Genomic DNA, 25,349 nt, shown 5'->3' with positions numbered 1-25,349 from the left:
TTGTACATTATTTAGAAGTTTTAAATATTCCTACATACTTTTCATAATAAGCAAAACTTCTTATAAAGAATGACTTTTTTCTTAAAATGCAAAATTAGGAAATTTACAAGTATATTTACCTCTATCCGGGGACACACTATATATTACATTGGTCAATATATATATTTAGCTATTTATTAAATGAAACAGCCAGCGTGCATCAAGTTAGTATTTATCAAGTAAGAATGATGAATAACTTACAAAAATGAAAATAATTCATATATTTTATATTAAAAATTTATTTTGAAATAAAAAAATTAACAAATATTCAAATTATTTTTTATTTAATACATTTAAGGTAATCTTTACAATCATTTTTTTTTTAAATTTCTGTAATAATAGCAAAATAAACCTTCAGCTCTATCATTTTTGACAAAAACGGAAATGGTAGTCTTATTCTATGAATGATCTACTTAATAATGATGCTATTGTTCAAAAAAATAAAACTGATTTGTAAATAAAATTATTCGAAGGGGGTTGCACATATGCATGCATACGAAAACTTTCAGCAGACAAATATTAAACAATCACAATGACCAAGAAAAACTACTTTTTCTTGAAAACCACGTATGTTGTAAATAAAGCATTGTCGTATCCTAATTTCCATTGACTTTTAGTTCATAGTGAAAAGCAAAAACCAAGATGATTTCATATAGTTTGTTTTAAACGGAGCCTACAATCATTTTTATTTAGAAAAATCTTCCAAAATACGGAGTTTCCTTTCACGGTAGTTGGAAAAGAGTTTGACAACGAAAACTAATGAATGTACGATTGTTATTCGAATATCCGTTATGTTATTCCGTAATTCGTAAAAAAAATCACATTTTTCAGAATAAAAATGTCTTGTCATAATGAACTTACAGCTGAATTTTAAACAATTTTTTAAAATAACTATAAATAGGGCCAAATGACTACACCAAAATATAATTTATATATCTTTCGAAGTACGAACAAATTAAATAAATAAAACAAGTAATCTAAAAAATACATTTTCTCACTCAAATAGTAGTAACATCACCTCCCTCAACCCTTTAAGAAGTAACCAACCCCCTCGGCCATTAGAGAAAATATTTGCTATTAATTTCGAATTAAAATACTAAGGAGAATATTCAAATATTCAACTTTTGAGAAAAAGCAAATAAACAAAATAAAAAATAAACGCAGAAAAAAATTAAACGAAGAATTATAATTTTTAGGCTATCGAGATGACTTAGGATTCAGCTCCATAAAAATCACATTTGCTTAACGTAGTGTCGTATATGATTAACATTTAATTTCCATGACCAAAGCATGTTTTCCAAATCGACAAACAAAAATTTTGACGAACCTCAAATTATTTTAAATTAAGATTTTATTCTATTGATCTGACACGATCGTAAACAAAAATGATTTCGTTTGGTTAGCGCTTATAACGTCTGCTGTCGGTTAACGTCGATTTACGTCGTCCCAATGGAACTGAGTGCTAACTTAGCAATTATAACAATAGAAATAAAAATTAAAAACAAAAATGATTAAACAAAATACATTCAAATTCATCATGACAAATACAAGTATTAAAATAATTAAATAAAAAAATTACGGATAAATTATGTTTTGCCAAAACTTATGTCTGTCCATTTTAATTTTCTGTGAATAATTAAAATATTAAGGTTTTTTTTTAAACATATATCAACTAAGACCACCATATTGAAACAGAGATCGAATTACATTAAATCACATAAAATAATTAGTTTTTTTTTTTTTTAAATTTTTGGAATAATTGCTTGAATATAATTATAATAAAAAGTAAAGTTCCATTTTTTATGTGGTAGATATTCTCAGATTATTTAATCTTTGTTTGTTTTTCCATTACATATCAGAAGTTGCTGCAGCTTCTTTTTCCGTAGCATTTGGAATTTCATTTCGTAGTGGCTAAAAATTTAATATAATATGTGTTAACTCAAATGTTTGTTATAACGACTTGTTCTGAAACCATTATACAAAGGCTTTTTCGATATAGCTACATCGTAAAACATGGACAGATTGGTAGCGATAAACCTACTTGCCACTTTACACCAAATTTCGGTTTGGATGCGTATATCACCCCTCCGGTTAAAGGCAGGTGATCGAAATTTGGTGAAGCGGCAAATATGTCTATTGTTACTTAATCTGTTACGCGATAGAGCCATGTCGAAAAATTATTCCCGGAATTACTTCATTTTTAGTGATTGTATATGTCATCTTGGGTGTAGCAAGAGTCTTTTCGAAAAAGGCAAAGTAGGACAGTATCCAAAATAAATCGAACTGGTTTTCGTAAATGTGCACAAATAACCTGTGAAATTTCTATTTATGATGGTTTCAGAGCTATTTATCCAAGAGCCTCCCTCAAGGTAACAAATCAAAAGTTAAAATTTTGTAATTATCGGAAACTATACAATTTTCGATGAAATTACGACTTTTCTTTACTATTCTGGCACATCTAGGACGTATAAAGCTATAATAAAATTAAGCATACACGACAGGGGGCGATTTAGAGATGAACAATTTATATTTAAACAGATAAGTATAATATTCTTAATGATGATGAACCATTGGAATATTAAATGTATGAAACCTGTTGAAATTGTGTATAAAATCAGCGAATAATAGTTCCATTTTTATTTATGATTATATACTGCACAGCTTATCAAAGCTCAACTTAAAACAGATCAGTGTTATCCTTTAATTTCTAAACATTTAAGGGGAAAATTAACATCTTATAAATTCTCAAATTGGATATTTGAAAGCTTAAATAAAGAAAATTATACGCGAAAATTATGTATCTCATGAAATGCGTTTTTAAAAATCTTTTATATAAAAGTTAGCATATTAAAATTTTTTTCATGTTTGGATTTGATTTTTTACACAATTTTCGACTAAATTAAAAATGTTTTTCTGATAGTGTATTCCAACAGTCCAATCAAAATATACCAGAATATATTAATTATTGATTATTTGATTCAGAATTAAAGGAGAAAAATTGTGTAAATAAAAAAAAATTATTAAACAATTTTGAATTTTGATAAAAACTTACAGAAAAATATTTATATGAAATCATCTGTCAAATGTTACGAATTTTCCGGATTTACATCAGAATTTGTATCTGAAAGTATGGAATCAGGATTTACCTTTTTATTTTCTAATTCATTTTTTAATTTGATAGCTTCAATTTCTAATTGATCATCCATCTGGTCCATTTCAAATTGTCGAGTACCTAAAATTATACAAAAAATTTAAAATACTTCCGAAATAATTATCACGAATTTCAATGAGGTAAAAAATTGTTTTTTGATTTTAATTGAAATCATAACAATAAAAAAAAGAGGGGTACCGTAAGTCCTAGCATCAAGACCAAGAGTCCTCTGTGCCCTAATTGAAATTATAATATTGCGTGATTTTTCACCACATGTCTTTATATGAAAATGTTAAAATTAATTACATACCAGGTTTGGCACAAACAGCAAATCGTTGCGCCTCCTTCATATTTTTAGTTTTCATGTTAAACTCCTTCACATGGTTATTATAAATATCAGAGAAACTTTTGTCATGTTCTGTTTCATATAAAGTCTGTAATAAAAATGTAAATTATTAGTTTCTTGAAAAAAAACTACGGTTTTACAGGAAACCCTTCGTATAAGAAATTTTGATTTCTTCAAAGCAACTGCGTAAGTTCAATTGGCTATATAACAGGACCCTTCTCCAAGTTTTTGATTTCGTATTCAGACATTACAAAATGAGTAATAGCTATCAGACAAAGATGTAAGACGTAATCAAATTGACCAATAAGTCATATTTCTTACGTTTTATATGTATGATAGGCATTACAAAAATTTTTCAAGCTGTCTCAAATACATTCCCTAAAATGTTAACAGTTATTGTGACTATTAACTCCTGAACTGGAACAATTTGTTCATTTAACACGTTGACTCAGGGCAAAAATAATATAAAAACCTAATCCATACCCCGATTTATCATTGTTTACCAACATACAAAGATGTATGTATGCGTAGAAACAGATTAATTTTAAATATAGATAAATTGGTTTAGAATGCAACAGAAAATATATTTGTATACTAATCTTCTCGCAGCCCTCGAGAGAAAACCTGTTAATTTTTAAACAGAGATCCTCATTCTATCTTTCTATAGAAATTCCAGCAATATTTCAGAAACTAAAATCGCCGAACCCTTTTATGAATTTTTGTATTTATTTGTGTGACTTTTCTAATTTTTAAAGGGGTTATACCCTTATCTCTCCACTTAAAACACACACAAAAAAAGAAACATCTAATCATTTTTATTTTCAACTGCGATAAAAATCAAAACTTAAGTTAATTTTGTAAAATTTATTATCTCAAAAATTCTCGATAACCAGAAAACTTAATTCAGCCGTCAAATAAGTCAAACTTTTTAGAGTAATTCAAAAATAGATATATATTTTTTTAATTTTATAAATTTTAACTTGAACTTACATAATTTTCAACTTACTTTGAATTTTTGATAAACTTCGTCTGCCTTTTGTCGTATTTGCTCGGCACCTCGGCTAAATTCAATTGCTTGTTCATCCGATAAATCCCATGCTTTAATATTACCTATGTAACGTCTTAAACGGCGTACCATATCAACAACATGGGGATGTTTAGTTAACATTAATTGTTCAATGGGCAAAGCTAATATTTCCTCCAAACAATGTAACGCTTTCTCAGTGTCAGCTCTTTCTAAACCTAAATAAGATTTTATTTCAGAATCATATTCAACTAATTTCGATTCTAACTGTAGCCAATGTAAACGTTCTTGTTTCCGTCGTACAACACATTTTTCAATCGCTAATATTCGTTCTTCAATTGTTAGTTGTGGATTTGTAACAATATTGGTTGATTGATTTGGTGATATTTCTCCATGTTCAATTTGTGATTTAAATTTTAATATATTTCGTATTGAACCATCAGTCCAATGTAAACGGGCCATTTCATTTTCAAATGTTTTCGGTCGATCTGTGTCATATTTAATACCAATAAATTCACCTTCTGGTGTTCGGGCAATTAATAATAAATCTTTTTCTCTACTTTTTTCTGTTACAGGAGTATCTAAAAAAAAATCGAATTGTTAATATAAAAAAATCCTTGCGAATTTACACTGTAAGAATTTATTGAAAATCTGTTAAAAGCTTTTTTTATTTATTTCAAAAGGCATTATATACAAATTTATTTACTAAACTGGCCTACTCTGGGAACCAAATTATACTCCGCTAAAAATGGAACGAAATCTATTACTGCACAATGAAACGACTATGACCTTACCAATATAAAATTAGCCACTTGTTGTAATGAATTAATTACGGTATAAGTGCGATAATGAATTCATTACCACACTAGGGCGGTAATGAGTTATTTTTCCCATGCATTAAAACACTCCAAATTACTGTCAAAATAACTAATAACAAGTTACTATAGTAACATTTTCTATTTTTCTCAATAAGCCATGACAAATTCTGATTGGTTGCCTTTTTTAATTTTAACTATCCCTGCATCGGTTCAAAAAATGGAAGATGATTTTTCATCTTAGAATTTTATTTTCTACCTGATGCAACAAAAACGTGCGTTACTTCTGGGGCACTCTGTATAAAAAGAAATATTTAAAAAAAAAAAATCATCAAAATTGGAACTGTTATTGAGGACTCCCTAAGAATAGATATTTTATGTATTCCTTTATGCGTTTGGTCTTTAGTGTACCACAAAGAAACAAACACACACACATACATATTATATAGACTGATAAACACATTATCATTCGCAAGCGTCGCGCAGCCGAGTACAAAAGAAATAATAATACAATGAATACAATGATAAACCTTTTGAATACTCCAAATAGAGATAGTTCTTAAGTTCGAAATTCTAAAAAATAGCTCATTTTCCATAATCGAGTTGATTCTGGTAAGGGATACAAAAAAATTTATATTAAAACCTTTTTCTTTATAAAATACAAACGACTTTTGTCCGAAACACTTTTTCCGTACATCTAATAAATTCGGAGGAAAAATGTTCCAAATTAGAAGATGTTTGTTATTTTATAAAGCATAACGCTGCAATGTAAATGATCTTTTATTTAAGAACATGAGCTATTTTTTAGCCCCCTCTTACATTACGTAGCACCTATGACCTATCTATTTTTTTCTTATTAAAATCGCCCGATCTATAAAGGCAGAAACATTGTTCGACCTTTGAAAATGTGTTGACGAATTTTTTGTTATAGTTCTCGTCCCACCCAAGAACGAGAACGTACAGATTGTGTCCTATTCACGAATATCAAACAAACAAAATAAAAACAAACCGAAAATTTTCAATATATGACTCACCAAAATTATTTGCTTCTTGCATTTCACGTATAACATTTTCAATTTCCTTTTTATGTTTATTATACGCGAATAATGTCAAGTCATTACGACAGAATTCTCTCACATAACTTTTGATTTTAAATTTTTTTGGATTTTCACAATAATTTTGATACTTCAAAAAAGTATCATCATTTTCCGACGCCATTGACATATATAAGTGCAATTGAGTATCTTCAAACGATTCATGTTCCTTTAACAATTTATTATCAATAATTTGTATCGAAGGAAAACCAATAAAATCGGTATCCGGATTATTATAGAGCCATTTATTACTATGATTGTGTAAACAAATTTCGGATATTCTTTGCACAATTTCGTTATAAACGTTAAGTGCAATCTGTGATTCATATTCTTCTGTAATTGGTTCTAAATTTAATAATTTTCTAGTAGAAGTCTCATTTATAAACATATTAAATCGAATGAATATATCACTTTTTTTATTCGGTCCCGAACAATCTAAATTTTGCATACACATTGTTAACTCATTTATACATAAATCATTTGACTTATTAATTTGTTCGCGTTTTGATTGAACCTGTTTGTTTAAAACACGTATGTAATTCTCATCAACACTCGAATCTGAATCTGAATCATAAGATTTCGTTTTCCGATGAGTTGTAAAATTTCCACCTGAAGTTGATGGCGTATCGAAATCTTGCTTCACATCAATGTAACGAAATTTAATCGCTTTACTGTTTTTGGTAATATGATCTTTCACTAAATGTAATTTACGTTTGCGTAAATTATTTTTCCAAGTACAATTGATGTTTTTCATCAACCATTGAAAATCTTCACTTTTCCAATTTGTTGAATTAATACGTTTAATATTTTCGTTGTCCAGAATTGGGCGTAGCTCAATCTTTAAATCATGTTGTTTCTTGGTACACTCCACGGGAATTTCCTGTTTACTTTTAATGTAGTCTCGAAAAGTTAAAAATGATATTAAATCGACTTCTCGTAACGAATTAATTTCATCATATGACATTTGGTTTAGCGGTTTCATAACATGAGCTCGCAGTTCTTTCGAATCATGCTTACATCGTTTTCGCAAAACTCGCTCATTTAATCGCGTAAAACGATTTTGTGAGGATATTCTCGAATCAGAATCAAATTTTTCTTGTTTATTTTCCCCAACTTTTTGTCCACCTTTCATAATTTTATATTTTTTTATTAATTCCTCATCGGTTGGTGGTATTTTCTTTGATTGACAAAAACTTTGCATTTTGTAGTATTTAAGATAATTTGTAAGTGTTAAATCTGCTGAGTATATAAAATCCTCATCACTGCTTGTATCAGAAATACCATAGTCACTCTCATCCAACATTACATTTGCATCAATATACTCATATTTGGGTTCGTTGCAAGGTTTTATCTTTAATTCGGGTATATCTTGATCACGTGAATGAATTTGAGCAATATAAACATCGTAATCATGATTTTTCGTAAATTGATCTACTTGTGGAATTGTCAGATAATTCATAAGATCTTTTAATTGTTTTGATTTCGTATTTGATTCCGTTGTACATAGTTCTAGACTAGATGGAAAACGTCTTTGATATGCCATATTTTTTTTTGAATTCGATATCGTCTTTAAATTATTTGGACTTTTTAAAGAATTTTTTTGTATACTCACTATTTGATCAGTTATTGAGTTTGATGATGATAATGCATTGTTGTTTAAATTTTCACTAGGATTCTCAAGATTTTTTACACTTCTCAAATTATATCTGTTTACATTGTTAGTAATATTGTTTTCATTTGTTGCCATGTTACCACTGTTTTTTATATTACCATTTGACCTTTTAAATTTTGTTGTTGTGCATTTTTTAATAGTTTCTAAATTTGAATGTTTATTTTGCGAATGTTCTGTATTATTTTGAATTGAAAGAATTTGATCACGATGTAATGGTTTTTCTTTATCAAACCAGGAATTTTGAATGTCAGTATCTCGATTTTGATTTCTATTTGAATTTTTATATGATTTAAAAACACGTGAACGCCGCGATTTTTCTATGGATATTGTAGAAGTCGACACTTGATTTGAAGATAAGAATTTTTTTTGTCGTTTTATTGGTAATGCAGTATTTTTTGTTGGATATATAAATTTTCTTTTTTCTTTTCTAGTTTGAACATCATTCGAAAATTCAGAAAATATATTATTTTCATTAAATTTACGTTTATTATCATTAACAATCGGAAACCTGTCGGATTTTCTTTTTAATATATTACTCCTTTGTTCTAATGGATTTCTTGTATTATAACTGACAGTCAAAATGCTATCAGATTTTCTTTTTAATTTATTATGCTTTGGAGTTTCTAATTGATTAATTTTATTATCACAAATCGGCGACTTCAAGATTACGGATTCCGTTTTTAATATATCATCACTTAGTTCTAATTTTCTTCTTGTATTATAACAAACAGTCGGAAAACTATCAGATTTCCTTTTTCTAGGAGTTTCTAGTTTTTTTGCAGTATATTCATTAACGCTTGTGAAGCTATCAGATTTTCTTTTTAATATATTTTGTTTTGGTTCAAGATTATGTAAACGATTTCTTGTAATTCGTATATTACTTGGTGAAGTTACAATTTCATTTATCATTAATCGATTACTGGATTCGATAGGGATTGACTCTGCATCTTCTGATATATGATTTAAAAGTTTATCTAATTCATTTGGTCGTTTTTTTGCTGAAGGTGAATCAATTTCGATTAATTCAACACGCTCCTTCATAAAATTATACGTTATTTCAGTTCGATGTGCAGGAGAAATAATTCGTATTTCATTTTCATGTTCTATACGAATTATACTATCAGATTTCACGTTCGAAATTAAATTTTTTGTATCACATGTTGCAGGTAAATTATCAATCGGACTCGGAGATATTTTAGTATTTAAAGTTTGAATCATTTCAGTAAAATTTGTGGTTTTTATTACTTCAGAATGATGTGTTTCATTGAATTTATTAATCGAATAGTTACTTTTTTCTGAAGTAGTATTTTCGGTAAAAAGTACGACATCAGATGATCCTTTCGTATTTGGCAATTGATTCAACTGATTAGAATTCGTAGAAGAATATTTTACTGCCAAAGATTTCTTCTCAGTTTGTGTTTGATGAAGTAAGTTATCAATCGCACAATTATTTGAATTAAAACATGTTTTCTTATTTGAAATTTGATTCGAATCCATGGGAAAAGATTTCATTGGTAAGGATTGCTCCCTAATTTGTACTTCAGTCGATGATTGATAAGGTAAATTGGTAGTTGCAAAATTATTAGCGTTGAAAAAGGTTTTTATATTTGAAATTTGCGTAGAATTCTTTGACGAAGATTTTATTGCTTTAAATTGTTCTTTAATTTGTGTTTCGACCAAAAATTGATTAAAAGAGGTTTTCACATTTGAAATTTGATAAGAATCCATGGCCCAAGATTTCATTACTGCAGATTGCTCTTCATTTTCAGTTGAAGATTGATAAGGTAAATTAACAGTCGCGTAATTTGCGTTAAAAGGCATTATAACATCCAAAAATTGAGCAGAATCCATGAAAGAATATTTTGTTACTTGCTTTTCAGTTTTTGTTTCAACAGATATTTGATAAGGTAAGTTATCAATCGCATTTTTATTTGCATTAAAAGATTTTATCTCATTTGAAAATTGATTAAAATCGGTAGAAGATTTTATTACTTCAAATTCCTCTCCAATTTGTGTTTCCGACAATAATAGATGAGGTAAGTTATCCATCGCACGATTAATTGTATTAAAAGATGTTTTATTAGAATCCGCAAACGAAGATTGTATTGATTGTAGTTTATATTGCTCCCCAGGATTTGTAGCAATCGAGAATTGATAAGATGAGTTATCAGTTGTAAGATTATTTGAGTATGATATTTTCATGTCTAAAAATTGATTCGATTCTATAGACGAAGATTTTATTAATTGAGATTGTTCCTCTATTTTCGCCTCAATTGATAATTGACATGGTAAGCTAAGAGCCTCCGAATTATTTGAATTAAAATATGTTGTTACATCTGTTTGGTTAGAATCCGTTGTAGATTTTGTTGTTTCAGATTGCTCCCTCATTAGTGTTTTAGTGTTAATTTGATTTAATTTATTTAGATCTTCAATCGCAAAAGATTCGTTTTTAGTCGAAAATTTAACCAAGTTTTTTATATCAGATAAATCAATTAATTCAATAGATGCATCAGTTTTATCTGAGTTTAAATCACTTTGACATTGATACTCATGAAATTCAAATCCACCCTCATGTCCTATTTTTTCATTTAATTCAAAATTTTGCAAAAGCATTTTAGGCTGATTTAGAAAAGTTTCAGGTCGTAGAAAATTATTGGAAGGTATTATTGCTAAATCTAAGCAATTTGAGGGTAATGTAAAACGTTCAGAATCCAAATAAAGTAAATTACTAAAATTTAAGAACTTATTAGATGTAATGAAATCTTGAACCCATTTTGTTTTTAATAAACGATTACAAACAGAAGCCAAAGATAATCTTTTACTATCATTAATATTAAAATCATTAAAAAAGCCTTGAAGTTTTTTCTGTAGTTTTTCATTTAAATTCATTTTAATTAAAGGTATTAATTGATTCGAAGTTTTTATGTCGAAATCTTTAAAATTTTCAATTAATTGGAAAGCTGGTAAATTTTCTTCTTCTAAATTTTCACCTTCATCTATAACTAATTCATCAGAATCATAATTGTCCTCCCATGATGAGTTTAATTTAATTTTATTCTTATCATTTTCTAAATCGTTTTTTTCTTTAATTACAACTTCCTCATTTTCCACATCATCTAAGGTGGACGGTTTTTCATTTGTAATAGATTCTAATATTATTTGAGTATCAGAAACAATTAAACGCTTTTTAATTTGAACAGTTTCTGCATCTTGTTTTTGATCTAAGATTAAAACTTTATTTGATGATAAATTATCTTCAATTACACTAATTTCTTTAGTTAGAACATCGTAAAACGCCAAACTTAAATTTGAATCGAAATTATCAGGATCAAAAATTTCATTTTTAATCAAAATATAATTTTCATGATTAATTTGGATAATTATATCGCTTTTGGAATGTAACAATCGGTCTTGAATCGAAAAGACGAAATCTTTAACATTTGAACATATTGTGGGTTTTTCTTCAGGATTCTTTATTCCATAATAAAAATCCTCGTATTCATTACGATTATTTACTAAAGTGTCCGTATTTTGGATTTCCAATGTTTCAAAATCGTCTTCTGGAAGAATTTCATTGTTATCCCCGAAAACATAATCGTATATGAAATTATTTTCTTCAATTCTTGGTTCACATAAATTTTTATCAAGAAAATCGTCAACTGAAATTTCATCTTTAAGATTTATTTCAATAGATTCGGCATTATCGACCATTTCTTTTTTATTATGTAAAATTTCCACATATAAAACTTGACAGAAATTAGATTCGGTATTTTCTTTCCCCTCAAAACTTTCAGTATTGGAACCTTCTCTAATTTTAGATCCAGTGTTTTCTTTTCCTTCAAACCATTCAGCATTAGAATCTTCTTTAATTTCAAATCCAGTATTTTCGTTTCCCTCAAACCATTCAGTATTGGAACCATCTTTAATTTCAAGTACTTGTTTACGTTTATTAAAATTTTTAAGTCGACTTTCCCACCCATTGACCTTTTCCTCGTATGAAAAATCATTGATTTTTTTAGCCATTTGACGTTCAATTACTTTTGGAACATATTTTGAATAGAGTGGATCATTTTTCATATCTTGAATTTCATAATCAGTAAAATCATCATAATCCGTAAAATCATCAAAACCTTCAATCATAACAAGTTTTGATTCACCATATCGATTTACATATACAATCCAATTTGAGAATAATTCTTTATGTACGTTCCAAAATTGATTAATTTCATTTGAAGTTGATCTCTTTTTAACAACAATTGGCTTCCGCGATCTTTTCCTGATTATTTTTTTATGAAATAATTGATTAAATAAATGTTCACGATGTTTTTCATCTTTTTGATAACCAAGTAAAACTTGTTCGTGCAAACTATTCGACGTAGTTTCTTCGTGATCGATAGTGTTATCACTTGAAATATATGTATTAAAAGATTCCTTTTCCAATGGAAAATTGTTAATAATTATTCTTTCAGGGACAAAAGATTCAGTAGTTACCGAATTCCTTCTAAAAGGATTTGATTTTGAGTTACCATAATCACTGTTATTTAAATTTTGTTCGATAACACCAGCTCGATAATTTGCACCACTAGGTCCACTTGAAATTGATAATTTTTCCCCTTTCAGTGATGGTAAATTTGTAGTATTTATTTCATAATTATTTGTTAATAAATTACCGCCATTATTATAACTTTTTGTAGTTGTTAAATTAGTCCAATTCTCCTTAAATAATTTCTAATAATTAATTTTTTTATCTCTCAAAAGAAAATAAAATCAAAAGTTACCTTATTTTCATTTTTTTCCATTGTATTTTAGTAGAAAATAACTAATATGAATGTAAAAAAACTTTGTTAACTAGACAAATATCATAAACCATTTCGTTAAAAACCGACAATTAGAAGAAGTTTTAAACTATACACATAAGTCATAACTCGTTCAAATGTGTTTGTGTGTTGTAAAGCTCCATAAAGTTAGCACTTCTTTTGGAGATTTTTTGAAATTTTGTTTTTACAATCATTTGGTCACCTTATTGTTTGAAATTTTTTTTTTTTTTTGTATAATAGGGAATATTCATGTATTTTTTATATATTTTTAATTCATTGTTTACACCGTTATAACAAAGTAAAAAATATAAATACTGCTTAAAAATGTTGTACTTAAGTGTAAAAAAATATTTAAATTACATTATAATTTTGAGATATTTAAACGCAGTCGTGATCTGTCAATTTCGACAGTTCAATGTCGAAATTGTTATGTTACCCACTTCAATATTATATTTCGAGTGTTCTGCATGAAGAGGGGGGGGGTTGATAAGTAAATCGTTCATCGGAGCGGACTTGCTATTCTTTTATATATTTTAAACTTTGTTTAGCTTTTCTAATACAAAATCGTTTATTGGTTTTTTCTTTTTAGTAATGAGCAGCATACATTATACTTGCCTTATAGTATTATTATTAGGGTAAGGCAAGGCTATGCAATTATAATTTTTGCAGTTGAAAATTGTACACATCGAAGAACTGAAGTGATATTAGCAGTGCTTAACACGAGTTGTGGTATCGAGTCACTTTAGCGTGAAGTGGGGGGCATAGCAGCTTACTAGCAGGTGTAGACAGGCTAAGATGTGCATAACCATAAACAGCCCATTTAGCTATTAGCTAACTAAAATTTTCACTCCCCCTTCTTCGGAGAAATCACGGTAATGACACTTAAGCTGTGACACTTTTCATCAGGAGATGTCTCTGACTACAATTTTATGTACTGTAGGTGTGAATTATTATGCAAAAATTTTTAAAGTGGTTGTAAACATTATAAAAAAATTCCATGAATGATCGTTGAAAATTAGGAAATTATGATGATCAAAAAATTGGGATTAGAAAAGTTTAAAAAGAATTTTTCGAACATAATGATGCTAAATTTAATAAAAATTATTCAATTTCATTTTTGATGTGCTATCTTTACAGAGTGAACAAAGGATATAGTTTAATTTAATACTAAAAAATTTGAAGTACCTAGTATTTTTTGATTATTTTTTTAACATTTATCTATAAAAAGCTTACAAAAATTTAAAAGTTTAAAGAAACACTTTCAAGTTTACAAGAAGAAAACTACAGTTGGTGAGACATGGCGGCAGATCATGATATTTTAGAACGGGAACGTTCCTAAATAATAAATACACAAACCGTCATGCCAATTGGTACAATATGATAACATCCATTTATATTATTCGTACGTTTATAAATACAAACGGCCATGTACCGGCATCGGCATGATCGTTTGTATCAAAGAGGTTCTATAACATAGAGACTTAAAAGAATAGGAAACGCAATAAGTGAATTATTTACCGTTAGAAAGGGACCGAAAAAATTGATCGTCTCTCCTCTTTGTCTCGCAGCCTGACGAAGCGCGAATATTAATATTTTGAATTATTGTATAAACACGTGCATGTTTATTTATCTCATAAAGGCAGGGGCGGATTTATGCGTAGGCAAAGTAGGCCTGTGCCTACGGCGGCAAAAAATTCGTTTCAATTATTAAAAGTTTGTTTGTTTTTTTCAATTTTAGTCAATTTTGCGTGAAACAATCATTTGAAAAAGTCACCACTTCACTTAAACTATACCTAGTCACTATATTCGCGAATGTCACAATCCTGGAAGTTTTAGAACGTTTCTCAGACTTACTATCTAACCTTCCGTCAATATTACTACCTAACCTTCCGTCTTGTTTTGGTCAACTGTACCATGTCAGAGACTGAAGTATTTGAATCGTTTAAAATGAGTGATGGTATCAGTACTCTAAATTAAGAAGAGAGAAAGAAGAGAAGTTAAAAAATGATGTTGATTCATCGAGAAAAATCAACGACTTTTTCAAATCATCAACAAAAAAGGTTCAATTATCGGATGAATTCAACATCCCCGTTCAAGGTTGCATCAGGTGTATCCGATGATTGATATTGCTGTTAGAATGTTTACTTGCACTGCAGTAGCAAATTGTACTGCGGAACGTTCATTTTCATGCTTGAAACGTATCAAAACTTATTCCCGTTCCACGATGAAAGAGAACAGACTAAATTCTTTGGCTATAATGTGTATTGAAGTTGAAACTTTGCTACAAGTTTATCTGAACAAAATCATCGATACATTTGCTGTTGAAAAAGTCCGGCGTAAAAATGTACATTGAAATAATTGAAAAATGAATTGTTTTTTGTTTTGTAAACCTTACTTATGATTAAAAAGTTATTTCATTTATTATATTAAATATTTTTCAATTTCCAAATAAATAAAACAAATTTTTGTTTATGAAAAAAGGCGACACTTTGATGCCTGCCTATGGGCGGCAAATTCGTAAATCCGCCCATGCATAAAGGTAATATAATACAGACGAACACATCTATACGTGTACTTTTTTATAAAACTGATATAATACGCTTTGGAGTTGCTGAAAAAATTTATTCTCGAAGTAGGAAGACAAAATAAGTTTAAGAACCTCTGAACTAAAATAAATAATTTATCCCCTAATCATTTTTAGATAGATCCTATGGCCTAAGTGTGTCCCTCGTGGATAGCCAAAATAACCTAACCTAACCTATGGCAAATGAGCATTGATATTTAAATAAATTATATATGAATATCACACTTAAACTAGATTTATTTTGATTAATTGTAAAAATTCTTTTAACGACTTACCTCCTGCAGACTTCGCCTTTTCAATTAATTCAAAAATCTGAAATTTAAAAAAAAAGGAGCTATTACTTCGCTGCATTTAGCTTTTAAATCACGATTTTAAGGCTGTTTGATCTAAATTAAATTTATGAAAAACAAAAATGAATGGTTTATCAATTTATATTCATCGAACAAATGTAAGAAATAATCGCAGAAGACTTCAAGGCTGGCAGAAGTTCTCTCGGCAATGTCTTTTTCTATTTGGCATCTTCATAAGGCTACTTTCAATGACTTACTGATAGCAACAAAACTATGAAAGTGCCATGTGTTTATTAATTATAAAGTATAAAAGTTTTCTTTTTGTACGAATTAATGAGACTGTTTCGAGATTTTCACAGAAATAATAATTTCGAATATCCTCGAATCCATTTTGACATGAAATGGAAAATTCGGATTTTTTAACACATTCTTCTCTCGCTTTTAATTTATAGTTAAGAGAGTTTTTTGGTTTTATACCAGGGGTTTCAACAATTTTAAAAGTAAGGGATTAATGCATTTCTATTTATGAATTTCATTCAGTTATAAAATAAAAACTGAAATATTTGTATTATAAGTGTTACAAGGCGGGCATATTTAAATGAATATAAAAACTAACTTACATTGTTTGTTTTCTCGTATAATTCATCTGCAAATATTATTTCATAGTCACGCTCAGATCTAAAAGAGAAATTAATAATTTTAGACTTCGTGATGACGCTCTTATTTTGAATGAGACAGAGGCGGAAAAAGAAACAAACGGAAGTAAGCTATATAAATGTAAATGATTTCGTATTATGCAGTTTTCTCATACTTAGTTTCTCAACTTTTTTTCAATTTTTTATTTTTCACGACACATTTTCACTATTACCAACACATAGTTTTCTATATTTACAACATTCTCGATACGAAGGCCGGTTAAAAAACTATCTCGTCAACGTGCGCAAATAGATTTAGAAACAAATAAAATATCGATTCAAATCAAACTTACACAGTCTTATTTACATTAGTTTCTGATGATGAGATTCGATCATTTCCAACATGATCTTCGTCAATTTTTAATGATGAATCGAAATATTGAGATTGATTTTCGGGTGAATCCATTCTCTTTCGACTTGAAGCGTTACTGGCTGTGGATGATTTACGGCTATCAATTAACTGCCGTTTGGCAGCTGGTAAATCTTCTCCGGATTGTACAGACAATGATCGCTTTTTCCTTTTTTGTGAACCTGCTACTGGTGTTTCATCGTTTTGACTCTCCCCGTCATCGTTAAATGATTCAGAAACATCATCTGAATTTACTCTACCATTATCCTATAAGAAAAAAAAATTATCCTAACAACTTTTGATAAAAATAAACAAAAAATTAATTAATTAATAATAAAAAATAAGAGAGGTATCGCAAGTAAGTTCCTAGCACCTAGACCAAGGAGCCCTCTGTTCCTTCTTTTAGAAAAACTTGTCACATTAAGAAGAGATGCTTTCGTGTAAGAGATGCTTTTAAAATTAAATGTAGCTATAGGATTCCAGACGCCACGTAGAAAGCCCACAGCTTTTTCGCTAGGATCCTACCCAGGATTGATGGATTCTAGATTTCGGACGGTAACATTTTGAACCCGGCGCCCTGCTTGGAGGTGCAAATAAAATGAATGGAGATTGCATCATCCTCCACGCAGGCTCTACAAGTGGGATCATCAGAGATCCCCATGTTATGAAGGTGATAGATAATTCAATTTTGATTTTTTAATTTTTAAATTATAATTTTATTAATGTACGAATTGTTTATAAATGGTTCTAAGACCCCGCACAATTATTATGTTCCTTTGTGAAACCAGACTTTATAGGTTGATTTATATCAACCGCTTTTTATTCAATTTTGATGGATTTATTTCCAAAGCCTCTAAAACTAGTTCAAGGAATTAATTTTGAAAGAAAACATGGGATTGTTTAATAAATAAAATATGATGTACTAGTATTTCTGTATTAGTCATAATCATACGATTTCTTATCATCGTATGAACATAAATCTAAAAAATAATGAATTTCAAAACAATTCTATTAAATTTTGAAATAATATCTAATTACTAGAAATCTCTCTGTTCTTCTAGAATTTAAATTTAATACATGATTTGCCCAATAGTTATAACATACACACTATCAGAATCCAAAAATTGGTTTTCATGGTTTGCATCAAAAGCTTCGCACCCACAGCGTGTTATTACAAGATATCTAATTTTGGCTCAAAAACTTTTACGCATAGATGCTAGTTTCACTTGTATTTGAGAATTTCAAATAATACTCCTGAACCCTTAAGATGACACTACCAATTGTTAATATAAAATAATAATAATTTCATGGATATAGGAATATTTTAAAAGGGGTGGAGTATAACCGAGTGGGTTGGTCTCACTCAGGGGGGAAGAGGCAGGGTATCATTGTGCCTACTTTCTATTGGTTGTTAACTAGGCTCATGCTGAAAGTATGCTCAAAGCCTTCTTTAAGTGTTTTAGATTCGTTTGTAAGCATGGAAACATGTTTGAAATATGGTTGACGTGTGTGGACAACATAAATAATCTTATATTCAAAAGAAAAATAAATACGTGAAGTATTTATGCTTGTTTTAAAACAATTTTTTCAACGATATAAGTCACCAAAACGCAACAATATTCTATTCAATTTAGTGAATATTCAATCTTCAATCCTAATGTTACAACTATAAATTAATTAATGAAATTCAAAAGAAGGCTTAAGAATGTCTCGAAAATACGTCGATTAATTTTCAATACTAAATTTCAACGTATTATAGAATTTTATAAATATGAAATTAATGCAAAAATTTATTTGGGGAAATTATTACTTATTTATATATTGAATTATGTACTCGTGAACCTAATCTTAATTTAAAAAATAAGTGAAGTTTTATTTTTATTATTTTACGAATCATTTACGATATATTCTTTAGGTAATTAGTCGGTCATAGGAATATTAAAGGTATATTCCTTCATCCAAGGGTAATTAGTTATATTATATTTGTAATTAATTTCTAAATTGTATATAAAAAAAATACATTTTTTTCTTTAAGGTAAAAGATTTTACTTTAAATAGAAAGATTTTTTTGCTCGGACCAATCTACAACACACGCAAAATTCGCTACCCATTTAAAGTTTCCCGCAATTGAGAGTGCGAACAGTCGCAGCCAATCAAAAGCAGGCATATTGCTTGAGGCAATCTAAAACCATGTATATAGAAATAATAAAATCTAAAATAGACGAAATATTATCGTTCTATTTGAATTTCCCGCAAATGAGAGCCGCAGCCAATCAAAAGTAGGCACATTTCTTCCCTCCTGAGTGATACACCCCCCTCGTCTAAAGTAGGACTTTATACTACATCCCTACTATAATTACTAGATCCGTGAATAATTTACAATCGGTTAATCATATTCATTTCTATGGGAATAAATTTTAAAATTATAATGTCATTCGTTTCTGATTAACATGTTGATCAATTTACCTGATAAATGTCCTCATCAATTGTTGTATTAGTACCAGATAATTCTTCTTCCAATTCTCGAATTGATTCTAAAAAACCTTTCTTTTTAGAATACTTCCCAGTGATTTTATCTCTATTGTCTATGTAGTCACATAAATCTTCTAATTTTAATTTTGATCTAAAATTATCAAAAAGATATGTATTGATACATCGATTTATATTCATCGAAAAACTGTAAGAAATAATCGCAGAAGACTTCAAGGCTGATAGAAGTTCTCTCGGCAATGTCTTTTTTACTTTTTGGCATCTTCATTAGGGCTACTTTCAACGGCTTTATTGACAGCAACGCAATTATTATAAAATGCCATTAGTGTTTTGTTTACTTAGGTAACAACAAATATCACTTACGTTTCTTTAGTACCGTAAAATGTAACACTGTAACGTTTTCCTTTAATTTCATCAATCTATAAAAATTTGTAAAACACAAATAAGGTTATGTGTCATTAAATATAAACACATTTAAAAAATAATACTTACGATAGCTGGCCACGGTGGGTAGCCTTTAACTTTTGCAAAAACTTTATCACCGACGCAAAAATTTTTTTTGGATTTCATTTCCAAGCCAATTTTCAATTAAGCTGACGCAGAGTTGTAATAAGTAGTTTAGGTAACCACAAGAATGTTTCGAAAAAATGATTTAGTACATAAATAAACAAATCGAGCTTATGTGCATTTCCATTCGTACTATTTTATCTATTTCTAGAATTCACGTGAATTGTATTTTTTCTATGCTTTTCTTTCAAATAACCACCTTATAATGGCATTTAATGATGAATGTTATGGAATCATTAAAATGGCGCATTCTAATATAAATAAAGTGGTGACTTTCGGTACTAATGTGAATTGTCGATAATAAAGGAAACAACATTATATACAAAAGCGAATATTTTTATTTTTTTCCTTTTTTGAGCAATTTTGTAACAAAACATAAATTAGACATAAATTTAACCATTAATAAAGCAATTTTTTCTTTTTTTTTTTTTGCACAATTTTATTAAAACACCCTGATATGCACATACATGAACTGTTTTAAGCTATAGCTAAGCTGTGTATATTACAATTTTTCTTGATTCAATTATCGTTTAAACCAGAACTTTTTGAAATCATGTACAATCTTTTAAACAATTATCATTTTGAAATGAAAATGCTTTGAATTCTGTTTAGTACATGAATAATTTATTTATTTTTATAAGAATGATTTTGTCATGTTGGCCTTATTTTTTCGAATTTGAACATTTTTACCGTCGATAAGCAGTACAACAGATTTTAAACATACAGTGGAATAAAAATTGAATCGTACCTATTAACGACGTTGGAAGGTTGATTTACAAAATACTGTCGCAATTTGTACGATTAAAATAATTGAGTTTTTCTCATATGTAAAAAAAAAAAAGCGAAAACAAACAATTGACTGAGTTAACTGTTGAAATACCATGTATAGACAGTGTTGATTACTCTGTCATATTACACATACATACATGTCACATATAAATAACATACTTACTATACAATTTGCGCAAAATTTGCGCTCTCACGGGTAAACAATGATGTTTACGAAAAAATGTTTCAAACAAAAGTTGTTTATTTTTTTACAAGGAACGGTTTACAAGATGGGTCTTACGGATCCAAGACCCAATTGACCTATGTTGCTCATTTACGAACTCGACCTCCCTTTTTACGTCCTCAGCACGCCATAAAATTTTCAGTTTGATATCTCTTTTCGTTTTTGAGTAATCGTGATGACAGACGGACAGGCGACAGACAGACAGACAACCAGAAATGGACTAATTAGGTGATTTTATGAACACCTATACCAAAATTTTGTTCATAGCATCATTATTTTTAAGCGTTACAAACTTGGGACTAAACTTAATATACCTTGGTATATTTCATATACATGGTATAAAAATTGTAGTGGGTTTCAATATCAAACAATACATACATAAATCAATCGTTTTCGAAAATTATCAGGTCAATACGGCTTTTTGCCTTCAATCTCAAACCTCGCCTTGTTTTCAATTTCAAACTGTACTGTAAAGTTTCAACTCAATGGGATGAACGAAGCGCCGTGAAAACATTGAGTATGGTAACACACAATTATTTAAGCGAGTTCTAAGTATAAGGTTCCTGTAAAAAGACTTTTTCGATAAGAATGCTTTGTAATTTTTCATACTAAGTAGTAAATTATTTGTAAGTTACAAAAGAAAAGAAAGTGGTAATAATATTTTGTTTTACAGATCCAATTAGCTAAACAAAAGTAGGTAGTTAAATAGGTTAATAAAATTCTATTTTCACCGACAAAATTCTACAACAAACATTTCGAATCTTCAAGTTTTTTGTTTTGTTTAATAAATTGTTACATTATTTAAGGAAACCTATTTTAAAATTTTCGACTGACTGAATGTTATAACTCGAATAACTGCTTAATTAAATTTGATGTAATCTTGAATGCACATAATTTTGTTGTACATATAATAGGTAAGCAATCTGGTTTCAACGATTTGTTTTCGATATTTTCCATAATAATATTATATCGAAATGAGATTCCTTTCTTAACTAGGAAAAGATCGATTTATTTCTTCTATGATTGATAAGTATGTTCAGCTATAGGCTAAAATTGTATAAAAAATTTATATAAATCCATTTTTGTATAAATTGATTTCTTATAAAAGTATTTTTTAAATATAAATATATATTTACAATGAAACTATAAATAAGTACAATAATCTCGTCTAAATAATTATCAATATTTTTTTTGAATTTTTTTTTCTTTTTAATATAAAAATACTTGGTCATATTTTTTTGAGCCAATATATTTTGTTTTTTTTTTTTTTTTTTTAGAAACAAATAATAAATATTTTACAAAGTATGTATATGCCAACGTAATATTGTAACTTCCGCCAGATTGTCAACACATTACAAAAAATCATTCCAACTAGCGCTAATTCAGCACCTATTAACGAAAATTAACTCATTCGGGTATATTAGTTGGTCTGGATCGATTTAGCACGGATTGGTATAGTTTTTGACCTTTTTTACTAGTTAGTTTACAAACTGACGGAAATCACAATATTACGATATCATATATAACAAAAAATAATATAATTAACAATTTTCTTTTGAGATGCCGTTTCAATATTATAAGAAAATTATCATGAAACATTATAAATCAGTCATTTTCACGAAATTTCGTAATTAAGATGATTGGTGGTAGGGTGCATTAAAAGAACTTAAAAATTCAAAAATGATTTTTAGATATGTATTATATTTTAGTATTTATCACAAAATATGAAAAGTATTAATTCTGATGGTTCGTTTACAAATTTACCACCTTGTTGGTTGTATAATAAATTTATACTTATAATTTAGGAAAATTTCGATTTGTTTATTAGATGTGTTCAAGTATAATTTATAAAGTGGTGATAAAATGTATTAATAGACCAGAAGGTTCGAAAGCTTAATTCTAGAAACTACACTTTAACATTTTTTATCAATACCCGATGGAATGTTTTCTTCAAATCAAAAAAAAAATTATTTATTTAAACGACAACTCAAATATAGTTAATAAAATTTTTACTTTTTACACATGATTTTTAGTAACGCAATAAACTATTACGTTTTAATCAGGCCTTTAAAATATATAATACAAAAATTTTTAGAAACAATTTGATTGAGGGAATGTAATTTAAAATTAATACAAATTATATTTCATAAAAATAAAACTATTATTATTTATAATTTTTTAAGGCAAATTAAGTATCAAACATAATAAATAAATATAGCAAAGTGATAAAACAATAGCAAATTAGTGATAAAATAATTTCTCACATAAAATTTTTTTTTTTATAAAATGAAACAGAAGAGGCTATGAAAGATACAATAGTGTAATTATTGGTCATATTTTTATTCTTTACAGTCAAGTTGCTATTAGGTATATTATATCGATTGTAAGTGGAAAAAGACAGTATTATTACACTGTAGATAGACTATCCTTTTCTACAGAATTGTTCACGTTATTCGACACGAAAGATTCTGAAAAGGGAGTTTTCCGTGAAAACGTAAATAGTTAGCTATAGGAAAGTTGATGATATTCGATTAAAAAAAACCATTTTACATCCGCTGTTTACAGGAAAATACAGGATGTTCTATTTAAGTTGAACAGAGTTATTACCGTTTAAAATTTGTAATTCTTTAGTCATAATTTTGGGACAACCTGTGTACATAATTCAATTATTCACGATTGCGACAAAAAACTCAATCGATTGATTCAATTGGTTTGAAAAATGCTCATAAGCTTTGGGAATTTATACAAAATTGCTACTACATCTTCAGAAAATATAGAATATTTCGAAAACCATATGGTATCATGATTTGAATTTCATATTTTAGCCCATATTTCATCCACTCATTAGATTATTATTTTTGGCTAGCTTACACCACTGATTCTTTCAAAGCCTCTTATGTTTGAAATAAATGCACGTTTTATTGTCATTTTTAACATTTTTTAAAACCATTTATGCAAAAGTTCGATATCTCATTTATTTTTTTTGGTGATTTTTATTTAAAATTAATCTTAAAAATTTCTAAAGATGGGAATATTCGTAGGCATTTCTAGTACTATGATATAATCTTAAAAAATATTTAGTACAGCTATGAGCTATAACAAAGTTTTAATATATTTAAAAATGTGGGTGTGTGTTTTATTCTAGGAACATGTCACACTAATCACAGTAGACTATAAAAGCACAACAAACGTCACATTATCCAAGAGATATATATTTTTATCACAAATTCATCTTTGCTCTATACTTCTAAATGGTAAATATCTTTTTATTCCAAGGAGCCATCTGACATATTTTACTTTTGTGACGTAATGTATAGAAATGAAACTTGAATTACTTTTTTAAAATTATTTTTACCCAAAATAGTAGATCACATGAAAGTCGAGTGGAGAATTTTTGGAGAGCCTTTAAGAGGAGAAAAGTTTAGCTGCGAACACCATTCTGTATTTAGAGTTCTTTTTCTAAAGAGAGCTCTAAATATATTCAATACTTATTCGACTCTTTTCTGAATTCAAGTTTCATTTCAAAGATGTTAAAATATGATTTTGAATGTTCGTTATAAAAATAATAAATAATTTCTATAATTATAAATAAATAAATTTAATTTAAATCTATACAAAATCTATTTCGAAATCTTCTATCTAATATTCATAATGTAATCAATTTTTTTTATTCAACCTTTTGCAATATAATCTAAATATTACTTATTTAAAAAAAAACTATGGTCTCGGAGCTTTCAATAGTTTTTATCAATGGAATGCTTTCATTTGTAAATCCCTTTTTAAGAAATGTCAAATTATTAAATACATAACTTGAATCAAATTATTTCCTAAGCAAGTAAAAAAATTACATAACTCCTGTGCAATTAACTAATAAAAAATTTTTTTACTTTTAATGTATGTAAAATTATCACACAAAAAGCTGATAAGTTTACCTTATCGCTTGATAATATATTCTAATCACATTAAAAGTGTGATTATATAGCGTATTACTCAAAGGGCAACGTCATAAGGATTTTGGAAATGCCACGATCTTTTTAATTTACCATAAAACAATAAATTGAGTATAAGAAATAATTCCGAAATATTCTGAAAAACTACGAGGATTTATTCGTTCAATCATCAAAAGAAGGAAAAACTCTATTCAGACAAAACTTGAATAAAGCAAAAATTATACTAACTTGTAAGCTGCATTCTTTTGAGTTTAAAACTATCCGAATGAAGTTGAACTATTTCAAAAAGGAAGAACTATTTCAATTTACTTGTATTATCATTTACGATGGCGTAAATAGATTAGTTCAACAGTACCCTTCGACTTATTATTTAATAAATAGTAAATTAAAATACAAAGTTGCCTTTTCAATACATCCATGGTTAGCCATTTTTATAGTAAAACTGCATACAGCA

General features: G+C 28.2%; 1 protein-coding gene across 2 annotated transcripts; it reads right to left on the bottom strand.

Annotated features, from left to right (window-relative positions):
• Positions 1-377: 377 nt before the first annotated feature.
• LOC123301496 (PC4 and SFRS1-interacting protein) lies at positions 378-20,144 on the bottom strand. 2 transcript variants are annotated; one of them, XM_044884258.1, is made up of 10 exons: positions 19,859-20,144; positions 19,730-19,785; positions 19,343-19,499; positions 16,821-17,143; positions 16,453-16,510; positions 15,818-15,854; positions 4,543-5,141; positions 3,501-3,624; positions 3,092-3,271; positions 378-1,950 (listed from the first exon to the last, which is right to left on the bottom strand). In XM_044884258.1, exons 1-9 carry the CDS (start codon positions 19,934-19,936, stop codon positions 3,126-3,128), a joined length of 1,578 nt encoding a protein of 525 aa, XP_044740193.1. In that variant the 5' UTR covers positions 19,937-20,144; the 3' UTR covers positions 378-1,950; positions 3,092-3,125. The 2 variants fall into 2 exon arrangements, with proteins under 2 accessions (XP_044740193.1, XP_044740192.1); XM_044884257.1 differs by having other exon boundaries at positions 3,186-3,271.
• Positions 20,145-25,349: the final 5,205 nt, after the last annotated feature.

The sequence above is a fragment of the Chrysoperla carnea genome, chromosome 5, assembly GCF_905475395.1.
Source record: "Chrysoperla carnea chromosome 5, inChrCarn1.1, whole genome shotgun sequence".
Classification (NCBI taxonomy): domain Eukaryota; kingdom Metazoa; phylum Arthropoda; class Insecta; order Neuroptera; family Chrysopidae; genus Chrysoperla; species Chrysoperla carnea.
The sequence above is the reverse complement of the archived record's forward strand: the minus strand, read 5'-3'. Positions and strand labels throughout refer to the sequence as shown.

Excerpts from the sequence above, each read along its gene's own strand:
- LOC123301496 (XM_044884257.1), bottom strand. The coding sequence starts at position 19,936 with ATGAAATCCAAAAAAAATTTTTGCGTCGGTGATAAAGTTTTTGCAAAA. Across the intron at positions 19,500-19,729 it reads TTTTACGGTACTAAAGAAAC|ATCAAAATTAAAATTAGAAG; the intron begins GTAAGTGATATT and ends TGATAATTTTAG. Across the intron at positions 17,144-19,342 it reads TTGATGAGGACATTTATCAG|GATAATGGTAGAGTAAATTC; the intron begins GTAAATTGATCA and ends TTTTTCTTATAG.